Here is a 21,699-nt window from a genome sequence, read left to right on the forward strand (position 1 = left end):
ACACTTTCTCTGGTTTGGATGGTATTGGAGCTCGGAATGTTACTAGTTTTATACAGTGGACACACACTCACACACTTAAATACATACGGTAGACACTCACACTCACACACTCACATGGCGTTTATAGGGAGGAGGAAAATGTGGAAGCTTTCCATTCGGTTTAATACCCATTAAGACTTTGGCAATTTATATAAATGTACGATATGTTTTTGTTTAGTTTTAAGACCTTTTTCCAACAGTCACCAAGTTTTAATTTCTAAATTTGATTAGTTTTCTTTCCCTCTCTTTTCTTTTCCTTTAATTAATATTTTTTTAAAATTAAGTGATTTTTTTTGGTTTGATTTTTTCTTACATTAAAAATTTGTTTCTTTTTTTTTATTTAATTACAGGTTTCTGTTATTCCCAACCAAAAGAAGAAATATATATGGGTATGTGTATATATTTCTAGTGGCTGTACAGTGCGTTACAAAACTATAGATCAGCCTATGGTTTTGTTACGCACTGTACACCAAACATTGTTTTCGCTAACATATTCTTACATATATTTTGCTATATATATTTTGTATTAAACTCGTAATTTGCCGTGACCAACTTTGGTTGGAGGATTGGATTCATTTGCTCATTATAATTCTCCTTTTATTTTCCTTTCTATGATATTTGTATATGTATTTGTTGTGGATTTCGTTTATCTACTGTTTCGTTTTTTTTTTCTTTCGGCTTTTCTGTGTGTGAGTGAGCTTAAAAGTTAAATAACATACAATACAGTTACATAAATATACATATATATTTGTATATATATATATATATATATTAAACATTTACTATTTACAATGGGTTTTTTGTTTTTGTTTTTTCGATTTTGGGGTCTTAACAGTTTCCGCCACACGACATACAATTAATTGTTAAGTAATTTTAATTTTAAATTTATGTGCTAGATATTTTCTGTTTCACTTTTTACAAATTAAATTCATGAAAGCTTTTTTTTTTCTTGTTTGTTAACGGCATAAATAAATAAGCTGCTTTTCGGGTTTCTTTGTTTTCTCTGTTTTCTTTTTTTGATTTTTTGTTGTGTTTTGTGTTTTTCTATGCAAAGCGAAGACGGAAAAATCGGTGAAAACGTTGAACGGGGGGGAGGGGGCACCCCTTAATGCAGCTACCGTGCAGTCACCGTTACTCCTCGATGCTGCCGCCGCGTCGCAGAGCTTTGGCACGCGCTCTTCCCCTCGAAATCCGCCAGCAACTCACACGCCAAAAGCTCCGAAAGCTCCACGCCACTCACTCGCTCATTCAAGTTTTTCTCATGCTTTCGCTGTTTCTTTCGCTCTTTCTCATCTTCTTGATGATCTTTATTTATCGACTGAGGGACAGAGATGCCACCGCCAGCCAGGGCTGCCACCGCGGCCAGGGCCACTAGCAGCAGGGCACTGGGCGCACGGGCCAACAGAAGCGAATCCGATTTGCTGGCTGCATTTGTTTGAATGAAAAGCGATAAGATTTTGGTAACAAATAATTCCCGGTATGACATACCTTGGACGGGATCGGCGCGTGAGTTGCTGGCGTAGACGGTCTCGCGCGACTCGAGGACGGGCGCCTTCTGCGGGCGATCGCCCTCGACCGACTCCTCGTTACTCCGCCAATACAAGGTCGACAGCGAGGCCACGCACTGCAAATGGGACTCGGGTTAGACTGGACTCTCTCTCGCTAGAGTGGGGGGCTTCAGGACTCACCTTCAACTTCATGTCGCCGTTGCGGAAATGCTTCTGCTCCACCCGAAACTGGAGGCCCAGCACGGAGGTCTCCAGACCCTCGCGTCCGGACACGATGGAGTCGTATTTGCGCAGCTTCTGCGGCTCGACGGCCTCGCCGTTGACGAACCACGACAGATCCACGGCGGGCTTCGAGCGTCCGGCCGTGCAGTTGATGCGCACCCAGTCGCCAGTCTGGTAGCGGGGCCGGCCACCACTTATCTTCGGTGGTCCCTGGTCCGGCAGAGCTGCAACGGAAACAACAACAACAACATCAGTTTGGTGGGGCAGAGAGGTGGTGGGAGGGGCTGGTAACGAAGTTGAGCGAAAGCTAAATTTCATTTACAGCCGCAGACCTTTGGCAGGGGCGGGGGCGGGGGCGGGGGCGGGGGCCTGGGTTTTAGAATTTCGTAATAAACCTAAGCCGGGTCCGACCACCGCCACGACAGCAGATGAGCACGGAGCAGCGGAGGAACAACAAAGTCAGCGAAGCGCAGCCGGAAATTCAATAAAAGTTCCAGCCGCTGATGCACTGACGGACGTCTGATAAAATTGCCAACAAAAAATAAAGCAAAATACCAGAAAAAAAGAGCGCAGGAAATGTGTCCAGAGGAATTTTCAATACTCTAACTAAAGGGTAGCGAAAAGGGCTGTCAGAGCTCGAAGCTGAGTAAATTTTAAATATTCCGCTCATCCGAAAGTGATGATTTGGGCTAAGGATTGGTTCCAACCTCTTCTAAATGGGTTTTCCCGGCCAGCCTCATCACCCAGTTGGTGTACCCATCAGCAAGGATCTGTTGCGGGTTCCTGCGGGATCCATCCGCGCCAAACTGCACTCTGCCAACGGAAACGGAAATGGTTTTGCTTTGCTGTATTTGTTTTTGTTTGCCAAAGGGCTCCGAAAAGGAGAAAAAAAAAAAACCATCTGGGAGCTGGGCGGCATATGCGTTGGTTTCGTTGTTGAGGCTTTTAAAAACTTTGATTGAAAGCCAAACAGAAGCAGAGGCCGGGACCGGGACCGCAGCACCAACAAAAGGAAGGGAAAACAAAAGCACAGCAAAGGCAAAGACATGGGAAGGGCGAGGGATAACAATAAAGGGAGACAGCCATAGAGACAGAGACAGAGACAGAGGGAGAGACACGCCCACGCAAAAGTTTTATAATTGAACAAACGAAATGTCAACGCCAGTTCAAAGTGCTCCACACTCCACAATCCACACTCCACAATCCACACTCCACAATCCACCATCCACAATCCACGTGTATTAGTAGGCTTGGGGGGGCTGCCAGTGCCACCCTCACACTTTAAAGCTGCTTCCGAGATACTATTTGTTGTTGTTTTGTGGATTGCGCGGCGTCGTCTTTGGCAATATTTTTGGCATTGCCCTGCAGGAGATCTGCTGGAGACAGGGCCATGGCCAGGGACAGGGCTTCCAAAATCGAGTTAAACCGTTAAGCTTTGGCAAGTTTTGCCTTGGGGGTGGCGTCGGGGTCCACTAAGCTCGTTCGGCATTAGAAGCTGGGAATCAAATGAAGCCTGTCAAATGCAGTTCAAATGCTTTTTGACTAAGCAAACACAATTTCGATTGAATAAAGCTGATTGGGTCCAGGTCGGCGAAAGTAAATTAACGCTTGGCCAAGGGTAAACCAAAATGAAGGCAAGAAGGCTTCTAGATTTAGTAGGAATAAACTAGATTTGTCGTGATAGTTTAAGCCGGATCGAAGGCCTAATATAGTGGAAAAATATGGCATAATGTAACTGAAGGATATTAATCCTACGCTTAAAGGAATGAGCCCTGAGAGGCGAATAATGTTTTCAATTGGATTTAAATACTTATGCCATTTTCTGGGCACCGAGAGTGGCAGTGTTTTCAATTAATTTAATTTAATGTTTGAAATTAATTATTTGCATATTTAAAATGAAATATTTTAAAATTGAATTTAAGTATTTTTATATTTAAAACTAAATATTTAAATCCAAATATTTTCATATTTAAAACTAAATATATTTTCATAATTAAAATTAAATTTTTGCATATTCAAAATGAAATATTTTCATGTTTTAAATAAAATATTTCCATATTTCCAAAATTAAATTTTAATATTTGGATATTTGAAATAACATATTTTCATACTCAAATTAAAATATCAAATTTAAATTAAATTTGTTCACCTTTATAATGAAATATTTTGATATATAAAATGAAATATTTTCGTATTAAATTTTAAATATTTTCATATTTAAAATTAAACATTTTCTTATTGCAAATGAAATATTTTCATGTTTAAAGTGAAATATTTGTATATTTAAAATTAAATATTTGAAGAAAAATATTTTCATATTTAAAATTAAATATTCGCATATTTATACTGAAATATTTTCATATTTGAATTAAATATTTATATATTTAAAATGAAATATTTTCATACTCCAAAATAAAATATTTCCATGTTTAAAATGGAAACATTTTCATATTTAAAACAAAATATTGGCATATTTAAATTGAAATATTTTTATGTTTATTTAATTAATTTAATTTAATTGAATGTTAAAATTTATTATTAATTCAATTTTATAAATATTTTGTATTAAATTTGTAGGATATTTGTTTAATTTCAATTTGAAAATATTTAAATTTAGATATTTGCATATTTTTAAATTACATATTTTTATATTTTAAATTAAATATTTGTATATATAAAATGAAATATTTTCATCTTCAAATTAAATAAATCTCCTACAAATTAAGATAATAAATTTATTTTTATGTATTTTTGTTTAGATATTTAACCGGATCTAATTGATGCATTTAAAGGATTTTTTTAATAAATTTATTTTTAAATCAAAGTAAATTCTATTCCTCTCTCTGTGTACATTTATATAAACTCAATTTGCATTCCTGCTGATGAGGAACAGATTATTCCTGCTGCTCAGAGATCTGTCTATATAGCTGTGAAAAATGCTTGGGCATGGCTTATGGCATTCATTGAATACCGTGGTCACAACTAACTCTCAATTAACTCCATCTAGTATTCTTCAGTAGGTATTATATCGAGGCCCCTAAAGACTGGGGGATCCCTCAGGCGAAGACCATATAAATAGTAAGATGAGCATTTCGTTGGTACAGGATTTTCGCAGGAAAACCACGAAAACTTTAACGGAATTGTAGAGAGAAAGTGAGAGAGAGAGGGGGTGGGGGAGAGCGCTGTCCTGTTGTTATCCACTTTTCATGTGGCAACACCTTCCACATCAAAGTCCTCGTCGCCGCGTGGCCTGACATTCAATCAAGAGGAGCTTAAACACTTCATTCCAACCGCTCTCCCGCCCTCTCGCCCACCCTTGGCTCCGTCCTGTGGCTTTAAAGCGGGGCAACACCATTCCGGTGACAAGTTTTAAGAGTAAAAGTCAAAGTCAGACGCAGGGCCCCCCCGCGCCGCCGGGCGGCGGCAGCCAGCAGTCAACGCCAAATGGCCGCAATTTCTAATTAGAGTTATAAGTTTTCGCCTTTCAGCAGGTCCTATATAAAGGGGGGGCTGGGGGGTGGAGGGATATATACTTACACACAACAACCATATCGCCGTGTTCGGTGACCGTTTGGAAGGATGGCGCCTCACCGGAGACCTCGCAACGGAAGCGTCCCGCCGACTGTAGATTGACGTCGCGCAGCGTAACAATCGCGTCGCTCGAGTTGTGCAACTGCAATTAAAAATGGCAGAGAGACAGAGACAAAGAGAGGGAGAGAGAAAGAGAGAGAAGAGAATGAATAAAATTGCTGAATGATGGCGGCGAGCGAGATGGAAGATGGTTAAAATTAATGTTACGAAAAGTTGTTGCAGGGCCCAGCCCCCTCCCCCACCCCCCATTGGTTGTCATTGGCAGTTTCAAGGGGTTGTGGCAGGGGAGGGGCAGGGGAGGGGCGGGGGGCAGGGGGCGACATGCAGCCACTTTGGACGTTAATGTAACGTAATTGCTTTTGAAAACTGCCGCAGTTTCCGCATGTTTTTCCAGCCGTTTCTTTTACTTTGTGGCGCCTTTGCCTCGCCTGGTGGTACCCTGCAACAGGCAGGGGGGAGGGGGGGAGGCCCATTTTTGCCCCGAATAAGATTTACTTTTTATAGAAATTCTTCTACGGGGTATCTTTAAGTCGTTGTTTGGTCCCCCAGCCCAGGTTGGAGCCCTCACCACACCCCCCTCCCCCCCAGAGAGGGTCCGTGTTGAATGTCTGACCAAAAAAGGGTTAGGCAAATATTTCACTTGAACTTTAAGCCATTAAATCCCGGCTCTATGTCGGTGTGGGATCAGTTTCTTGCTCGTCCGTCCCTTTTCCCCCCCGCTACCCTTTCCCTTTGGCCTGCTATCTGGCGGAGCAGAAAACTGCACTTTGTTATCTTTTATTGCGCATTCCTTTGGCCCCCCCGCCCCTGCCGCCGTGCCTTGGTGTTGTTTTAACCTAATTTATAGTTTACCACACGGACAGCAGCGAGCCAGGGCCCAGGTAGACCCCACGTCTAAGCAGCAGCAACAAAGCAAACAGCAACAAACTATTCCCCAACTGCAATAAAACAAAACCGCAGAAGAAGCAGAAGCAGGTCCTCCTCGGCCCCCCTTCTCCGCCTCTGTCTCCGTCCCCCTTCCGAAGTCACTCAAATCGATTATGCTAAAACAATATCCAGTAAAATGGAGCTGCCCCTCCCCCCCTCCCCCCACACACACACGTACATCCGCATCAATTGGTTATCGCCAACTGGCATCTTCTGCGGGGCTCTGCCCCTGCCTCAGCCCCAACATCAAAAAGTTTACCGCTAAGCAGCGAAAAGAACAAAAGAGGGACAGTGGCTTGAAGGCGGGGATTAAGTGGGCAAAATGTGCTCCAAGGGTAACGGGGGGAAGCTGTGGAATATCTTCCGACCTTATGGATAAAAAACTAGAATAGAATCTTAGGGGATGCCGAGTTTTAGTTTGAAATTTTTAGGAATTTGCTTTAAAAAATTATGAAAAATATTTCCAAAATCAAACGAGTGGAAATATCGAGCTCCTAGAGCCTCTTTGGGCCTCCAATAGTCTCTTCTAGCCTCTTCTAGCCTCCAATAGCCTCCAATAGCCTCCTGTACCCTCTTAAGCCCTCTCATAGCCTCCAATAGCCTCTAGAACCCTCTTATACCCTCGTATACCCTTCCATCCCCTTCCATTCCCTGCCTGATCCCAAAGAATCGCTTCAGCTATGATTCTGCGTGCCCCGTTTGCCGCTTTGCCCCACTGTGCCGCTACGGAAATCGTTTTGCGGTAATGCGGTATGGTGTTGCTTTTTGCTATAACGCGCTTTATGGACACACTCGGCCACGCCCACAACCGCCACAGAAACGCAAAAGCGCAACTTGAAATATTTATTGCACTTAAAGGAGGGAGGGAGAACGCTAGAGAGAGAGAGAGAGAGGCACTCACGGACGGATGGACGGACGCATTCATGGGAAAACAGATTTCACTTTTTCGGTAGCCGATTAGTGGGCCAGAGAGAGAGAGAGAGAGAGATAGAGAGTGGCATGGGGAATGGCATGTCGAATGTTGCCCATCAACCAGGGTCCGATTGTCTGCTCACGTGCTTATCTGGCACTGCCCCGCCATCCCCTGCCATTCCGGAATCGGAATGGGAATCGGAGATGGAGGTGGAGGTGGAGGTGGAGGTGGAGCGTCTAGTGCATTGTTACGTGCCAAAGTTTTAGTGGCAAAAATAATGGAGCGACGCCATTCTAAGTGCTCTACAGCCATTCTTTACAGGCACTCCTCTTCGCTTCGCTCCGCTTCGGTTCCGACGGACTATTAAACAGTTCGATCTATGCACACGGCATGCCCATTGGATGTATCTACTTGGAGAACTCTTGAAGAAGCTCCAAGGACAAAGAATATCCCAAGAGCCATAAACTAGGAAACTTTTGCAAGCCAAAAACGGGCTAAAATCTGTAATAATTCCTTAGTTTTCGATTTTAACTTTTAAGGTTTTGAAGTAATTTAAAGGAAAATGTATCTTAAGGAACAACTTCTTTGGAACTTCTGTATTTTCTACGATATATACGAGATATATGCTTCTATTGGTATCAAAACTGATCAAAATCTGTTCAGCGGATCCCTAGATCTGCGTTGGGCAGGCTTTTGGTCTCCACACGACATGTAATTTGTTTGTTTTTTCATTCAAGAGCTTTCTCTCTTTGAAGCACTCGCGTCGAGGCTCAATTTGGTGCATCATGCACACGACATGTATGTTGTTTTAGACAAAATCGAGCTCTTGGCCGCCCGAATGTAATGGGGAAAATTCTATTAAATTATATCCGTTTGTATAGCCCTTTCCAATCATCTTAAGCAGGTCTTGTGGCCAGTCTTTGGCCCCAACTAATTTTTAGAGGGCCACCCGATGGAGTCTAGTTGTTCTTTTGTGCCACCGTCTGGCCTCAAAGGTAGCGCAGTGCATTGTCTGTGCACCCCATTCACAGTAGCGATAAACGCGCACAAAAGGAGAGGAGCACAAAGGAGGAGGACATGCCCCCAGTGCCCCCACTACCCCACCGCAAAAAGTATGCAGCGTTGTTTTGTAATGTTTAGGCAGGGACAGGGACTGTGGACTATGGACTGTGGACTGTACTTACATCGACTTTAACACCTGGCAGGAGGAAGGTCTGTGCCGGCGGCATATCCCTGGGCACATAGCGATAGAACTCGTTGCCGTCCTTATACCATTTCACCGAGTACAGGGCCTCGCCGTCCAGATCGTAGAGGCATTCCAGCTGCGCCGCGGAGCCCTTAATCACGTAATTCGGTATCCGGACCTCGACCAGTCGCAGGCCCGTAATGAAATCTGCAATGCGTAAAGAAATATTTTTTTTTTAACAGATGATTTAAATCATTAATTGGGGGGAAGGGGGGGACGCTCCACCATGATTGATTTATGCGGCTGGAGATTTTAATTAATTACAAAAGTTTTTATTTTTTATTTTTATTTTTACTATGGAGAACCGCCCCCCCTCGCACCGTGTGTCAACCCCTGAGTGATGGGCTTGGGTCAGGCCTTTAATGTATATTTTATATAATTTATAAAAACATCAAACTCGTTTTTTTCCCCTTTTAATTTGCAAAAGTGCTGCACTGCGAGAAGGCTTTAGTTTTCCCCGTTTTTGGGGTAGATTGTGGGGGGAATATTTCGGGCAGTGTATCGGCGATATATATGGCATTTATTTGATATACGATTAATAAGTCATTGAGCGATGACAGCGATGGAGTGCCTGACGGCGAGTCCTCAACTTTTGCCATCTCCCTCTACCTCTATCTCTATCTCCCTCTATCTGTATCTATGTCGTTCTCCCTCTTTGAGGGTGTCCCCTTTTGAAGCCTCGTCTCGACTCTTGTAACATTTTATGGCAAAACTTGTTTATTGTCAATATTGACAATGATACAAGCCCTCAAAGGGAGACAGGGGGGGGGGGGGTGCTCCACCCCCCACCCTTACTCCTTGTGCGTCGTGTCCTACATTATTACAGGGCCTGCGGCTGTCACTCTAGAATGACTGCTCACATGGCCGCCCCCGCCACCGCCCCGCCCCCTAACCAATCGTTGCACATTACAAGTGTAATAAAATGTGAAAGGATATTATTGTACACACACACAGAGAGCAAGGAAGAGCGTATGTGTGTGTGTGTGGGAATATTTCAATCTCTCTAATATCCTGCTCTCCCTCTCTCTCTCTCTCTGCTGCATGACTTGCAATTGTTGAAGCCACTGGAGCCTCTGGAGTGCCATGTCATGTCCGAGGCGTAGACAGGACATTTTTCGGGCTGAAGCGATGATTTAAGGTATTTTTGATGTCTGAAAAGACATTCCGCATGCTGTTCGATTCAATTATGAAATGGCAATCGGCCAGAGATGGAAAATAACCAATGAAGCAGAAGGCAGGAAGAAAACATTCGTTTATGATTCATTTTGGAGTGAATCATGTGCTCTAGCCCCTTCAAGAGGGTCCACAAACACGGCCTGCACTGAGAAAGAGTAAAAGAGTGCTTTAAGAGGGAACTTGCAGCAAGTACCTGGCCACAACTTGCCACAAAGTTGCACCAGGCCACGGACAGAGCGACAGACATTAATGAGACTGCATGGATGAAGTTTTCTTTTCTTTTTTTTGGGGGGAAAAACGGAAAAACTTTCATTTTATTTGGTCTTGAAGTGAATTTAGGTTGCACACTCATTAATTCTGCTCAAGAGTCGAACAATTGCGAGGAGTAACGGCTCAAATGGTGGTGGAGAAGAGCGAAAGAAAGGCCGCTCGAGGAAGGAATGTAACGGCCCAAAAAGTGGTGGAGAAGAGCGAAAGAAGGGCCGATCCAGGGAGGAATGTAACGGCCGAGACAGTGCTGGAAAAGAGCGAAAGGAAGGCCGATCTAGGGAGGAGAGTAACGGCCCAAAAGGTGCGGGAGAAGAGCGAAAGGAAGGCCATACCCTCACCGATCCAGAGAGTAGAGTAACGGCCCAAAATGTGCTGGAGAAGAGCGAAAGAAGGGCCAATCCAGGGAGGGATGTAACGGCCAAAAAGGTGCTGGAGAAGAGCGAAAGTAAGGCCGCTCGAGGGAGGAGAGTAACGGCCAAAAAGGTGCTGGAGAAGAGCGAAAGAAAGGCCGCTCGAGGGAGGCATGTAACGGCCCAAAAAGTAGTGGAGAAGAGCGAAAGAAAGGCCGATCCAGAGAGGAATGTAACGGCCCAAAAGGTGCTGGAGAAGAGCGAAAGAAGGTCTTCGTTTCTATGGATCAACTAATTTCTCCTACCTTAAGATACAACCCATGTCTACAGCATATGTTGGAGGTTGTAGCCCGGTTTACCTTCTTCAAGGGCATGCCAAAGGCAGAAGAGCAAAAAGCAGCGCCAGAGCCAGCGCCAGCATCACCGCCAGGCTCCAGTGCCAGGAGAAACTTTCTCTTTGGGTAATTTAAGTAACTTTGTCATTTGGGGGGTGCCTCGACACACTCGTACAAAGGGGGAGCACAGGGGGGAGCACAGGGGGGGACCCCGTTGCAGGGTGTCAACGGGGCAGACAATGGCCGTGTGGCGGTGTGGAGTTGAAGTTCGTTCGGGTTTGAGTGGAATTAATATGCTCGGGGTGCGACCTCTGCCAAGTGAAAAATCAATTTCCCTTTTTCCACTGCCTTCTGGCTTGAACTTTTTTCCTCAAGGAATGGGGGGAGGGGGGGATGGGGGGAGGGATGGATGGGGGCGCACAAAAGTTTCCTTTCATACTTCATTTGGGGTTAAGTGATTAAATTTGCAAGGGAACTAAAGACCGGAGCCCCGCAGTGGAATCCCAAAAAGAATCAACTTTTTCCCATATGACACGCCCCCTCCCCCCCCCCCCCCACCCACAAGCATAATTGCTGGCAAATGGAAACTTTTTCTTGTGTGGCAAATGATTTGGAGACAGTGCGTGTCATTTGTGTATGATTTTGAGCGAGAGAGGACCCTTTTCAGGGGGGATTATCATCTCTCTAGGATCACAGAGCCATAGAGCCACAGGGAGCCTCCTACAGGGAGGACTATCACCTCTAAGGCATGGACCTACTCTTCGGCGTAAGACAATTTTCAGGGTGTCTTCCAGGCTCTCTTTAGAAAGAGAGCGCCTTGTCTCAGGTCTCCTTTTAAGCAGCGTTTCAGGACTTATTTAAGGAATATAAAACTTTGAAATGGCCTTTGTTTTTCCCCCAAAAACCCGCTGCCAAAACACCTTCCAAAATTCCATTCTTTTCCTTTGATCCTCCGCTTGCTGGCACAATTTCGGTGCCCCCCCCCCCCCCCACCCCTCTCCCTCTCCGCTCTCCCCTCTCCCCTCGGCCTGTCAACAGGCGACAAATCATGTTCGATTCCGTTGGGCCTTTGGGCGTTTTTCGAAAATCCTTGGACCGTCTCATCTGTTGCTGTAGTGGCGCCCCCAGGCGGCGTTTGTTTAAGCTGTCATCGGAATGGGGGGTGGTGTGATATGAGGGGTGGGGAGGGGGCAGGGGGCAGGGGGCAGGGGCTTCACTGTATCGTTCCACTATTGACGGTCCATCTTTAATCTTTGGCAAAAAGTTAGCCTCGTTAGAGAATTTTTTTTCCTTTTCTTCTTCTCCAGGTCCTGCCCCCTCTCTTTCCTCCCCTCTCTCTCTGCATTCCTCTACTATTTCTTCCTGTTTTTTTTTTTTGGTCTTTTCTTTTGGGGTCCTCGGGGCCGGTTCTGGCTTAATATCCGTTGCCAGCGCCATTGTTGTGGAGGTTCTTGGTTTATTAGTAGTTCGTGCCAGGACACAGGGCCAGCCACGAGTCCTGGCAGTCCTGCCAGTCCTGCCATGAATGGACCAACCGGAAGAAGAAGCTGTTTGCCTATGTAAATGTCTGCACATGAGCCAGGACACTCCTCCTCCACGTCCTGCTAGCCAGGACAAACAATGCCTGTGTGGCAGTGCGTGTGTGCCCCCCCCCTCCCTAGGCCCCCTGCTGTGGCCACTGCCCGAGGTAGCAATATTTGCTTTCTTTGCTCTCATCATTTGCATATAATGGCTCTGTAAAAGTTCATAAGGACCAACGCCGAGATGCGATGCCTGCAATTCGATTGTGGAATTTAATAAAACCCACCGCCTCGTTGCATCCAAAGGGCTCCAAGGGGCTTTCGAAGGGGCTCCCAGGGACCCGAAGGGGCAACACATTTTTCCATCCTAATATGGACAAGTATTTATTAGCTGGAGATCAGCCTTTTGGCCAAGGCTATGCAGCGAAGGGATGCCTCTAGATGGAGAGGAGGTTCCAGAGGAGGATCTTCCCCCCCCCCCCCAAAATGCAGGCCTTTCAAACTGGAATCGAAAGCTGGCAAATACTGAAGGGAGGATGCCAGAGAATCTTAGCTGCTCTTTCCCCAGCTCAGAGATACCCTTCCTCTCTCTGCCTTCCTTTCTGCCATCTATCTCTCGCTTGGCCTGGCCTTTAATGTGCCTGGGGGCCAAGGGACGGCCCGACGGCCGCCTGCCGCTGGGCGTGGCAAGCGCAACAATTACTTCAGACCTCCCCGGGGTCGCATCAAAACTGGAAAAAAGCAGCGGAAAATTGTATGGAAAATGAAAAGAAAACAAGGCGAAATGATGATTAGAGGAGGGAGGGGGGGAGGCCTACCCTGGACCGTTGGGCCTCGGTTCAAATGGAGGTTAAACTGGACCCCCCCACCCTCTTCCCTTTTCCGGCATAAATATTAAATTGCTGAGACAATAAGATAAGACCATTGCCGGGCCTTGATTAGGGCCAGGGAAAAAATACAAGAAAAAGGGGCGTGCATATCTATAATTGAGGGGGACGAAGGGCAGCGAGGGGATGATAAATGGGAGCGGGGCGGAGGGAGAGGATTAGCCCCAATTAGATTCTGGTGGGGCTTAGTTTTTGTTTCAAATGGAAGTTGGGGAGTTTTTTGGGGGATTATTTGACCTGTTTTACGGTTTTGAGCTAAAGGATCTGCTTAGGATCGTTGAAATATATTTCCTAAGAGGCTATTGACACCTAGGGATATGTATCCTTCAATGGATGTCCTATTAATCCTTTGGGAGGTTGGCATTGGATATTGGAAGCTCTTCAAAAACCCCCAAGAAGTGTTGTTTTTTATGAAATTCCTTCCATGGGACTTCCCCTTAACACCTTGGTGCCTCTCCATCTTTCAATTATTTGGCATTTTTTTAGAAGCTCTTCAAAAAACCCCAAGAAATGTTTCCTATTTGGTATTCCTTCTTGGGATCTTCCTTTGTCTCTTGTAACCTTTCGAACCTGCGGCCTTTCGCTTCCTCTTTGTATCACTCATTATCCACAAAGTTCTGTAATCCGTATACTCCTTATCGGTCTTATGTCTTATGGCCCCATCCCATAACCGTTTTCTCCCCCCCAACACCTCCTTATCTGCGTGTATGGCCTTTTGGCCATCATCAACGCTGTTCTCCTCCATGAATTTCAATAAACCTTTCCCTATGCCGGCCATCTATCGTGTGTATCTTCGCCTTTGTCCATATTTATTGATAGACCATGATTTACGCTCATTATTTGCTTTACTGCGCACACAGATACACGCAGAAGAGGGAGCTCTTTGGCAATTGTGTTGGTGTTGAGCAATCTTCGCCGCACATCAACAACAACCCGCCAACATCCCAGCAAGAAGCAAAAGGAGGAGCAGCAACAGCCGCTTGGAGGAGGAGGAGGAGGGGCACAAACAAGTACTGCCAGGCCTGTCCAGGGTATGCTGGAGTGCAGGGTAAGGCGAGGGACTCATTGGGATACGGCGATGCCTCGCCTTTTGTGGGACATGCCCTGGGCCTGTCGCCATTTGAGTAACGCCATTATATTCATTAGCATCACACGCTCTCACACACTCCCACTAGCACCCCCCCTCCCCTGCCACCCTGCCACCCCTGCCACCCCCTGCCCCTTGGACAGGCTCTCTTCTAGTATATCTGTCGTCCTTCCACGCAGGCAGGCTCAAGAACAAAATTGTTGCCATTGTTATGCATTGCACATTCTACACGGCATCGCTCTCTCTCCCTCTCTCTCTTTGCATGTGTGTGCGTGTGTGTGTGTGTGTCTGCTTGCCTCTTCCTTGGTCTGTGTTTATTTTGGTGCTCCTTTCTCTCCCAACAGCTCGACGGCTTCTACTTTTCCTTCTTTTGCTAGAGTTTTGTTTGCCCTTTGTATCTGGATACCCTGTACTTGTGATGGGAAAAAGGTGGTTTCTATTTGGGTCTAAATATGTACAGGGTGCTGCGGAGAACAGGCTTTAAAAAGCCTTTAAGAACTGGCTTTAGAGCCATTAAAAAGCCTTTATTTTCATGGTTAAAAGCCTTTAGGTAAACCCCGAAAAACTAGGCTGTGGGAAAATTCTCCTCCTGGGTCCATTTTTCGCTCTTTAATTACCAAAAAAAAATTAATATAAATTATTATTATTATTGTTCTAAATTATTATTATTATTATTATTCTAAATTATTATTATTATTATTCTAAATTATTATTATTATTATTCTAAATTATTATTATTTAAAATTATTGTTATTATAAATTATTATTATTATAAATTATTATTTTTATTATAAATTTTTTTTATTAAAATCAATTATTATTGTTATTATTTTGTTATTTTTTATAAATTATTATTAATCTTATTTTGTTTTTTTTTTTATAAATTAGAATTAATATTATAAATGATTATTATGATTATAAATTAGTATTCTTATTATAAATTATTATTATTTTTTTTTTATAAATTATTATTAATATTATTTTTTTTTTTATAAATTATTATTAATATTATTTTGTTTTTTTTTTATAAATTATTATTATTATTATAAATGATTATTATGATTATAAATTATTATTCTTATTATGAACTATTATTGATTTTATAGATTATTATTATTGCCATAATTGTACCCATTTCGGGGCTAAAATTCCGCAAGTCTCATCGCTTTCAAGGCCTCCCAGTGGCCCCTGGATGCCCCTCATTTTTTACCTATTAAACTCCACTCCTAGAGGGTATCACCCTAGTCGTCTAACAGCACCTTTGGGACTTCGTTCTGGTATTATATGTATTTTATTTTTTTCGCTAGCTCGTGTAGTATTTTCGCTGACTGGCGTCGGTAATTTGCTCCTTATTGAGATGTTTGTTTATTTACCGAGCAATTTGTATTCATTGTGGGGCTCTCCCCCCTCCCCCCCGCACATGTATCCCGTTAAGTTTACGATGTGCTCCCGTCTTTGGGGGGACTGGGAGTAAAGTTATAGTTTCCGCAACTCATTTCGTTGCTGTGGTTTGCTTTCGAATTGATTTTTATGCCGCCATCAGTTGGTCATCTCTTTCGGCTTTCTCTCCCCTCCTCCTCCTCCTCCCTTTAATTGTTTTCTCTGGAGAGCTTGGGGCCTGGGACCCTGGCCATTAGCCGGCTGAGTTAATTTATTTGCAATTAGTAAAATTTTCCTGTGTGCTTAGCGTCAAAGGCTGCTTAGATATGGGATTTTCAGGGCCGAAGATTTGGGGTTTTTCAGCTTGAATTTTTGTATACAGTGTACCCTATCTTTATGTTTATGAAACGCACTGTCTAATTTAAAGTTATTTGCGAATGTGCCCCTGGAGGGGGTGGCGGGGGGAGGCCTTTAGGCGGCCAAAAAGTTTCCGCTTCAAATTGTCGAAAAATTTTGTGACTAGAGCCATGTAATAATCCCAGGCACCTCCCCCCCCCCCCCCCACAAAACTTTTGCTGCACTTGAACTTTAGTCAGAGAGAGAGAGAGGGAGGGGGCGGTGGAGAGAGGGAGAGAGTGTGAGTGCATGCACACGTCGCCTGTGGCATGCACTGGCTCTGGCGCTGTAACATTTTGCTAATGGAGCTTAAAATTTATGTAAGCTATTGTCGAGCTTCCTACACCCCTTCCCCCTTTCCCCCTCTCGCCTGTCATGCATTCATGACTGTTGTGGAAAAAAAAAAAGAAGAAACGTATTGCATATTTTTGTGCATGGAAGCTGAAAATTAAAAGCGCTTACGTTGGCACACCATGAGGAGAGGGGGGGGGGGAGACAGGGAGAGCGAGTGAAGAAAGGAAAAGGCGTAACGACAAACGGTAGTCCCCCCCTCCCCTCCCTCGAAGCAAATGAAGCTGTCGCTCACGTGCCTCCCTCCCTCTCTTTCGCTCTCTTGATCTACTGCTCTCTGGGGCTGCCGTTATAATTTTCGTCAAGTCAAGCAAAAGAGAGCAGTGCAAGCGGTGCAAGCGGTCCAAGCGGGGCAAGCGGTGCAAGCGGTGCAAAGCAGTGCGGGCAGTGCAAGCAGCGGAGAGAAGAGAGCGCCTAGAGCCAGAGGGCATTACGGCGATGATTGGGAAGATGTTTTCTAGATACGAATGGACCTGAGCCAAATCTATACCCAATCTTCGATGGAAAGGGTATCTCTGGGACCCCCCCCCCCCCCCCCCCCCCATATCTCCTTGTTTCCTTGGTTTTCCTGCTGTCTTATGGCTTTTGGCAGCTGTTGACTGCTGTTGAGGCACACGATAATGTCGCTGATTTGCCACATGAATACAAATACAACAAAGGAAAAAAGAGAGAGGGAGGGGGAAGGGGGAGGGGTGGAGGGGATATCCATCCGTAGAGCAGGAATAATTTAGTGCTTTGTAGAATAAATGTTTCAGTTAAATTCGTTCGCAGAGGGAATCAGCAGCCCAGAACCAAGCAAATTGTTGAATTTTTCATTTTCTTTCTCTCTCTACACACACATGGCAACTCTGGTTATCTCTCCATCGCTGGGTCTGGGTCTGCCTTTGGGACTGGGAACAGGGAACTGGCTTCTTGGGTTGTAATTACTCTCCGGATCTCGCTTAAGCCATTTGTTTGACTTGAAATTTATCTGGATATTTGACTCTCTCTTTGTCTCTCTCTTTCTCTTCCTATTTCCTCTCTCTGTGGCCCAAAACTTGTATCTTCTTTCCGTTTGGAATACAATTAAGGGCAAAAAGCAAAAGGCAATTATTAATCAATGGAACGACCTAATCTGGCAGCTGGCAATCGATGGAGCAAAACAAAGAGAAAGTTATTTTGTAGGAAAATAAAAATATATATAAAGGAATGAGGGCGGTAGATTTGGCCACAAAAAAATACACCAAAAGTGAAGGCCAGCGAGTCACTGAATGGCTCTTGAATTAAGACTTTTGTGAGAGTGAAATAAAGTTATTTTTTGGAAGATTTTGTAGACAGGACTTGCCTTGTTTGAGGCGCGCCCTTCAACAGGGATTGAGAGTCGATCTCCATGCGGTTTTCGAGGCCGTAGATTCATGGATAGTTTATGGAAACTAGGATTACTCATAGGGGCTACAATGGGACTGATAAGGGGCTATCCCACCGCACACCTTTAAGAGAGGATATTCCAGGATTAACAGGGAATATTTTAGAAGCCTTTTGAAGTATTTTTTAGGGCAATGCATTCACCCATTCGCGTCATTCTTTCCAGGGAGGGACGTAGATACTTTCCCGAGAAACCTTCCTCACGTGTGGGCCCCTCTCATGATTCCTCTCCCCCCCTCCCTTGGCCTGGCCTGGCATCCCCCCTTTTTGGCTTGAAATCCCCACAATAAATGGCTTAAAAATTCCCCTACGAATGGATAATTCTCTTGTAATTCATTTAAATACTTGTTTGCCTGCTTCTGTTGCCAGTTTTCGGTTTATTTTGATTCGATCGAAATCGAAACAATTGCAAAGCAATCAGAATTGTTGATTCAAGTTGATGCGATTAAGATTCCTGTAATCGGAGAGTGGAGCCGCCTTTTGCGGTGGCTCTCGACGGGCCTTAAAAAGGCCTTGAGATAGTCATCAGTACACACACAGAGAGAGAGGGGGGGAGGAGGAAGTGCGTCTTGTCGCTGGCTGCTTATTGAGGCTTAGATCCGATTTGCCAAAAGACAAGCCGCCCATGAAATTGTTTGTTTATTGAAAAATGATTGTGTGGGGCGAGCGGGAGGGGGAGGGGGGGAGGGGGGGTGACAGCCAACAACAGTAGCGAGAACTCAAGACAAGAGCCGCAGGAAAAACGGGCTCCAGTGGTCGACTTTTTTGATGCCCTTTCAATGGGGGGAAAGATTTGGGAGGCAGCTTTGAGGGGAAATGTGGCAGGATGATGAGCGACTACAGATTGGAATCTTTAGGTCTTTGCGGAAGCTTCGAAAAATTCCCAAAAAATCCTCTTACCCTCTGGAAAGGGTGTGGCCACAGCCTCTACGAAGACGGGTGGCTGGCAAGCGATGCGATTAAGCGATAACCCGAAATGCGAGCCTTAAGCCGCCAAATGGTCTGTGAATGTTGGAAAGCTGCCTCGGCCATGGACGAGGCTCCAGCCATGGGCCCCAGCCCCAGCCCCAGCCCTGGCCCCAGCCCTGGCCCTGGCCCCCCCTCCCTGCCACTGGGATGTCCTCTGTCCTTCTGCCTGCCCCCCTCCATCCTCCTCTCTGCCGTGGCCTGCCGTCCTCCACTCTGTGGGCTTTTGGGGACCCATTATCATTTTTGAAATCAATCTGTTTACAAGAAATAAACGAATATTTGAATGTTTTTTTCCCTTTCCTCTTTTCTCTCTCTCTCTCTTTGCTTTGTGGCTGTTTAAAAAATCGCTTGTTGATTTTTGCATTTCAGCCGCAGCCTCCTCTCCCCCTGCCCCTTCCTTCCCCTTGCCCCTCCCCTTCGTAAAAGCCGCAAAGATAGGGCTTGGAAAACAAATTTTTGAAGAAAAAAAGGCCTCTCTTTCAAGGGTATGCGAGCCACTAGCTTGTTCTACTTCAAAGATAAATAGATACAGTATCTGAAGCTTAAAGATATAGTATTTATCGTGGAATACGCCAGGGTAGCAGCTTTTTGCGTGTATCCCTTGCTTCCCTACTCCCCTACTCCCCCCTTTTGTTTGGGGCGTGGCAGGCGGGCAGGGAGGACAGAGGACTCGGGACTCTGTTGCCGCCTGTTTGTGTGCATTGATTGAGTGCATTGAGTTGTTGAAGTTTGTTGCCAACAACAGTGCCTCCCCCCAGCCCCCCCACTACCCTTACCCCCTTCCCAATAGCCGCCAACATAAACAACAGTTGGCCACAAAAAAGTTTTCTGCCTTTTTGCGGTTTTGTGATATGGCCAAAAAAAGCAAAGGGAATCGAGGGGGGGGGGGGACAACAGATGGCAGGGGGGGCCCTTGATGTTTAATATGTGATGCGGTGGGGGCAATAGATAGAGGGGGTGGGGAGGGGGGGAAAGAGAGTGCCTGTTGAGCAGCTGTGGAAACTGCATTTAAGGGTTGTTTGAGGAGTTTTCCTATAGGGAAAGAAAAAGGGCCTTGGACCTCGAATATTCTGGAAGAAGGGTCTGTCCCTTGAAGGCTCCTTTTCCTTGCCTTAAAGGCTCCTTCTTCTACTCCTTGAAGGCTCCTCCTCCTTCCCTTAAAGACTCCTCCTCCTTCCCCTTCTTCCTTCTATTTTTTGCCTCTACAAATGTTCAATCCACCCTCGCTTTCGTTGGAAAATGTTGCCTCCTGTGAAAGTGTTCAATTTTGTAATTTTTTTTCAAGTTAATTGAAGTTTTTTCGGCCACCAACCGCTGGCCCTGGCCAACACACACGAATCGTAAAGCACAAAGGTCACGCCCAACCTCCCTGGGGGAGGCCCCTCCCCTCAACACCCCACCCCCCCTCAAAATCGACCACAATTTGCATCAAAAGTTGAAAGTTGACGCACCTCTTGATGACCCACAAAGGGGGGCGGGGTGGGTGGCCTGACATTAGGGGAAGTGCCTCTCCAGGAGTCTACGATTACCGCAACCCCCGCCCCTTGCCCCTGGCCCCCTTGAACACCTTTTGACTAATTGTATTAGATAAATTGTGAAGCCCTAATCGTGTGGCCCTCCGTCCTCCGTCCTGTCAACGGGAAAGTGCAGAGGCATTGAGGGGGGAAGGGGAAAGGGGGGGCGGGATGACATTGCTCCCTTGAGGTGTGTTTTCGTCGTGTGCATTCGGGCTTTTCGAGGGTATTGCGGGGTAGATTGGGCCTCCCCCCCGCCTTTGGGGATCCCCCATTTTCTTGGTTTCGTCTTGGGTTTTGTGTTGCCTTTGTCTTTGGTCCCACCGACCCGCCCGCCCCACCCACCGCTGCGGGCTTTATTCAATTTCAAGTTTCATTTTACTGCCGTCTCTTTTCCGCCTCTCCTTTCTCTCTCTCTCTCTTTGCTTCCGTTCTGGGTTTGTCTTTTTCCTGTTTTATATTTAACTTCTCGGTTTACCTTTTTGTTTTTTTTCTTTCTTATTTAATTAATTTTACTTTCTGTCTTTTGGTCTCTCTGTCTGTGTGTGAGGGGGGGGGGGGGGGGGGGAGGGAAATATGGCAGTGGGCGTAGGCCTGGCTGGTCTGGACTTGGCCTGAAATCCCCTTTGGCCTATGTCAGGGAATTGTCCGCTGCGGGTCACAAAAAAAAAACAGAAAAAAAATACAGAAAAATATATAAATTTAAGACCTGGCTTCCTCGCTCTTATTTTCCCTCTCTACCACCTTTTTCCCTACTCTACCTCCCCTATCTCCCTCTTCTCTTCTCCCACCTATTTTGCTTCTGTTTCTCTTCATCTTTCTCTCTCTTTTTCCCACCTGTTTTAGTTCTCTTTCTCCTCCATCTTCCTCTCTTTTCTCCCACCTGTTTTGATACTGTTTCTCCCCTCTCTCCCTCTTTTTTTTCCCTGCTCTTTCTCCCCCCTCTCAGCCTCCTTCTTTCCCACCTTTTTCGCTTTTGTTTCTATGGAATTTCCTGTACATTTATTTGCCATAGTTCACATTTATAATTTCTCTCAGTATTTGCACCCCCCGCACACACCCCGCACCCCCCACACACCCCCCGCACACCCACACGAGACACAATTTTAATTATGAAATAATATTGTCATAAAATTTGCATGCCATTTATGTTTTTTTTTGTTCGTTGTTGTTTTTTCCTCCTCCCCCACCTCCTCCTCCGCCCGCACTTTTTTCCCGTTATCATTTATCATTAATTGACAGTAGTTCGCAGGGCTTTGTGGGGGGCGTGGGGGGTCTTAATTTCATCTAATATTTTATATAACTGAGCAAAAATCTCATAAATTATGCAAATTTTTAATGAGGAGCCCCGTTGCTCTTCTGCCGGGGGCGGGGGGCCGGGACGAACCTTTTCTCTGCCAATTAGAGAGTGTCTCAAGGCTTCCTTCCGACTGTCGCAGATGTGGGCGGGTGGGGCTGCCATTTGGGCCACAATTAAAACATAAAAGTCACTCATACGTCATGTAAGCCGGATCTCTCCCCCCCTCTCTCCCCCTCTCCGTGGGTGTGCGTGTGTTGATTGTATGCCTGCTTCCTATGGGTGTGTGTTTTGTGAGCATTTATGGCATTTGTGCA

At 45.4% G+C, this 21,699-nt stretch overlaps 1 protein-coding gene across 3 annotated transcripts in view; it reads right to left on the bottom strand.

The window, feature by feature from the left end:
- Window positions 1–1,030: 1,030 nt before the first annotated feature.
- LOC6603537 overlaps window positions 1,031–21,699 on the bottom strand; it is an 85,295-nt gene continuing 64,626 nt past the window's right edge. For 2 of the 3 annotated variants that reach the window (XM_026987637.1, XM_026987636.1), the window contains 4 exons: window positions 8,385–8,593; window positions 5,307–5,442; window positions 1,728–1,993; window positions 1,031–1,663 (listed from right to left, as the gene is read on the bottom strand). In XM_026987637.1, the coding sequence (XP_026843438.1) occupies window positions 1,154–1,663; window positions 1,728–1,993; window positions 5,307–5,442; window positions 8,385–8,593 (1,121 nt within the window). In that variant the 3' untranslated portion in view covers window positions 1,031–1,153. The remainder of the gene's footprint in view (window positions 1,664–1,727; window positions 1,994–5,306; window positions 5,443–8,384; window positions 8,594–21,699) is intronic. The other variant, XM_026987638.1, reaches the window with a different exon arrangement.

Source organism: Drosophila persimilis, unplaced genomic scaffold (genome assembly GCF_003286085.1).
Source record: "Drosophila persimilis strain 14011-0111.01,24,50 unplaced genomic scaffold, DperRS2 tig00000124-arrow-pilon, whole genome shotgun sequence".
NCBI classification, from domain to species: domain Eukaryota; kingdom Metazoa; phylum Arthropoda; class Insecta; order Diptera; family Drosophilidae; genus Drosophila; species Drosophila persimilis.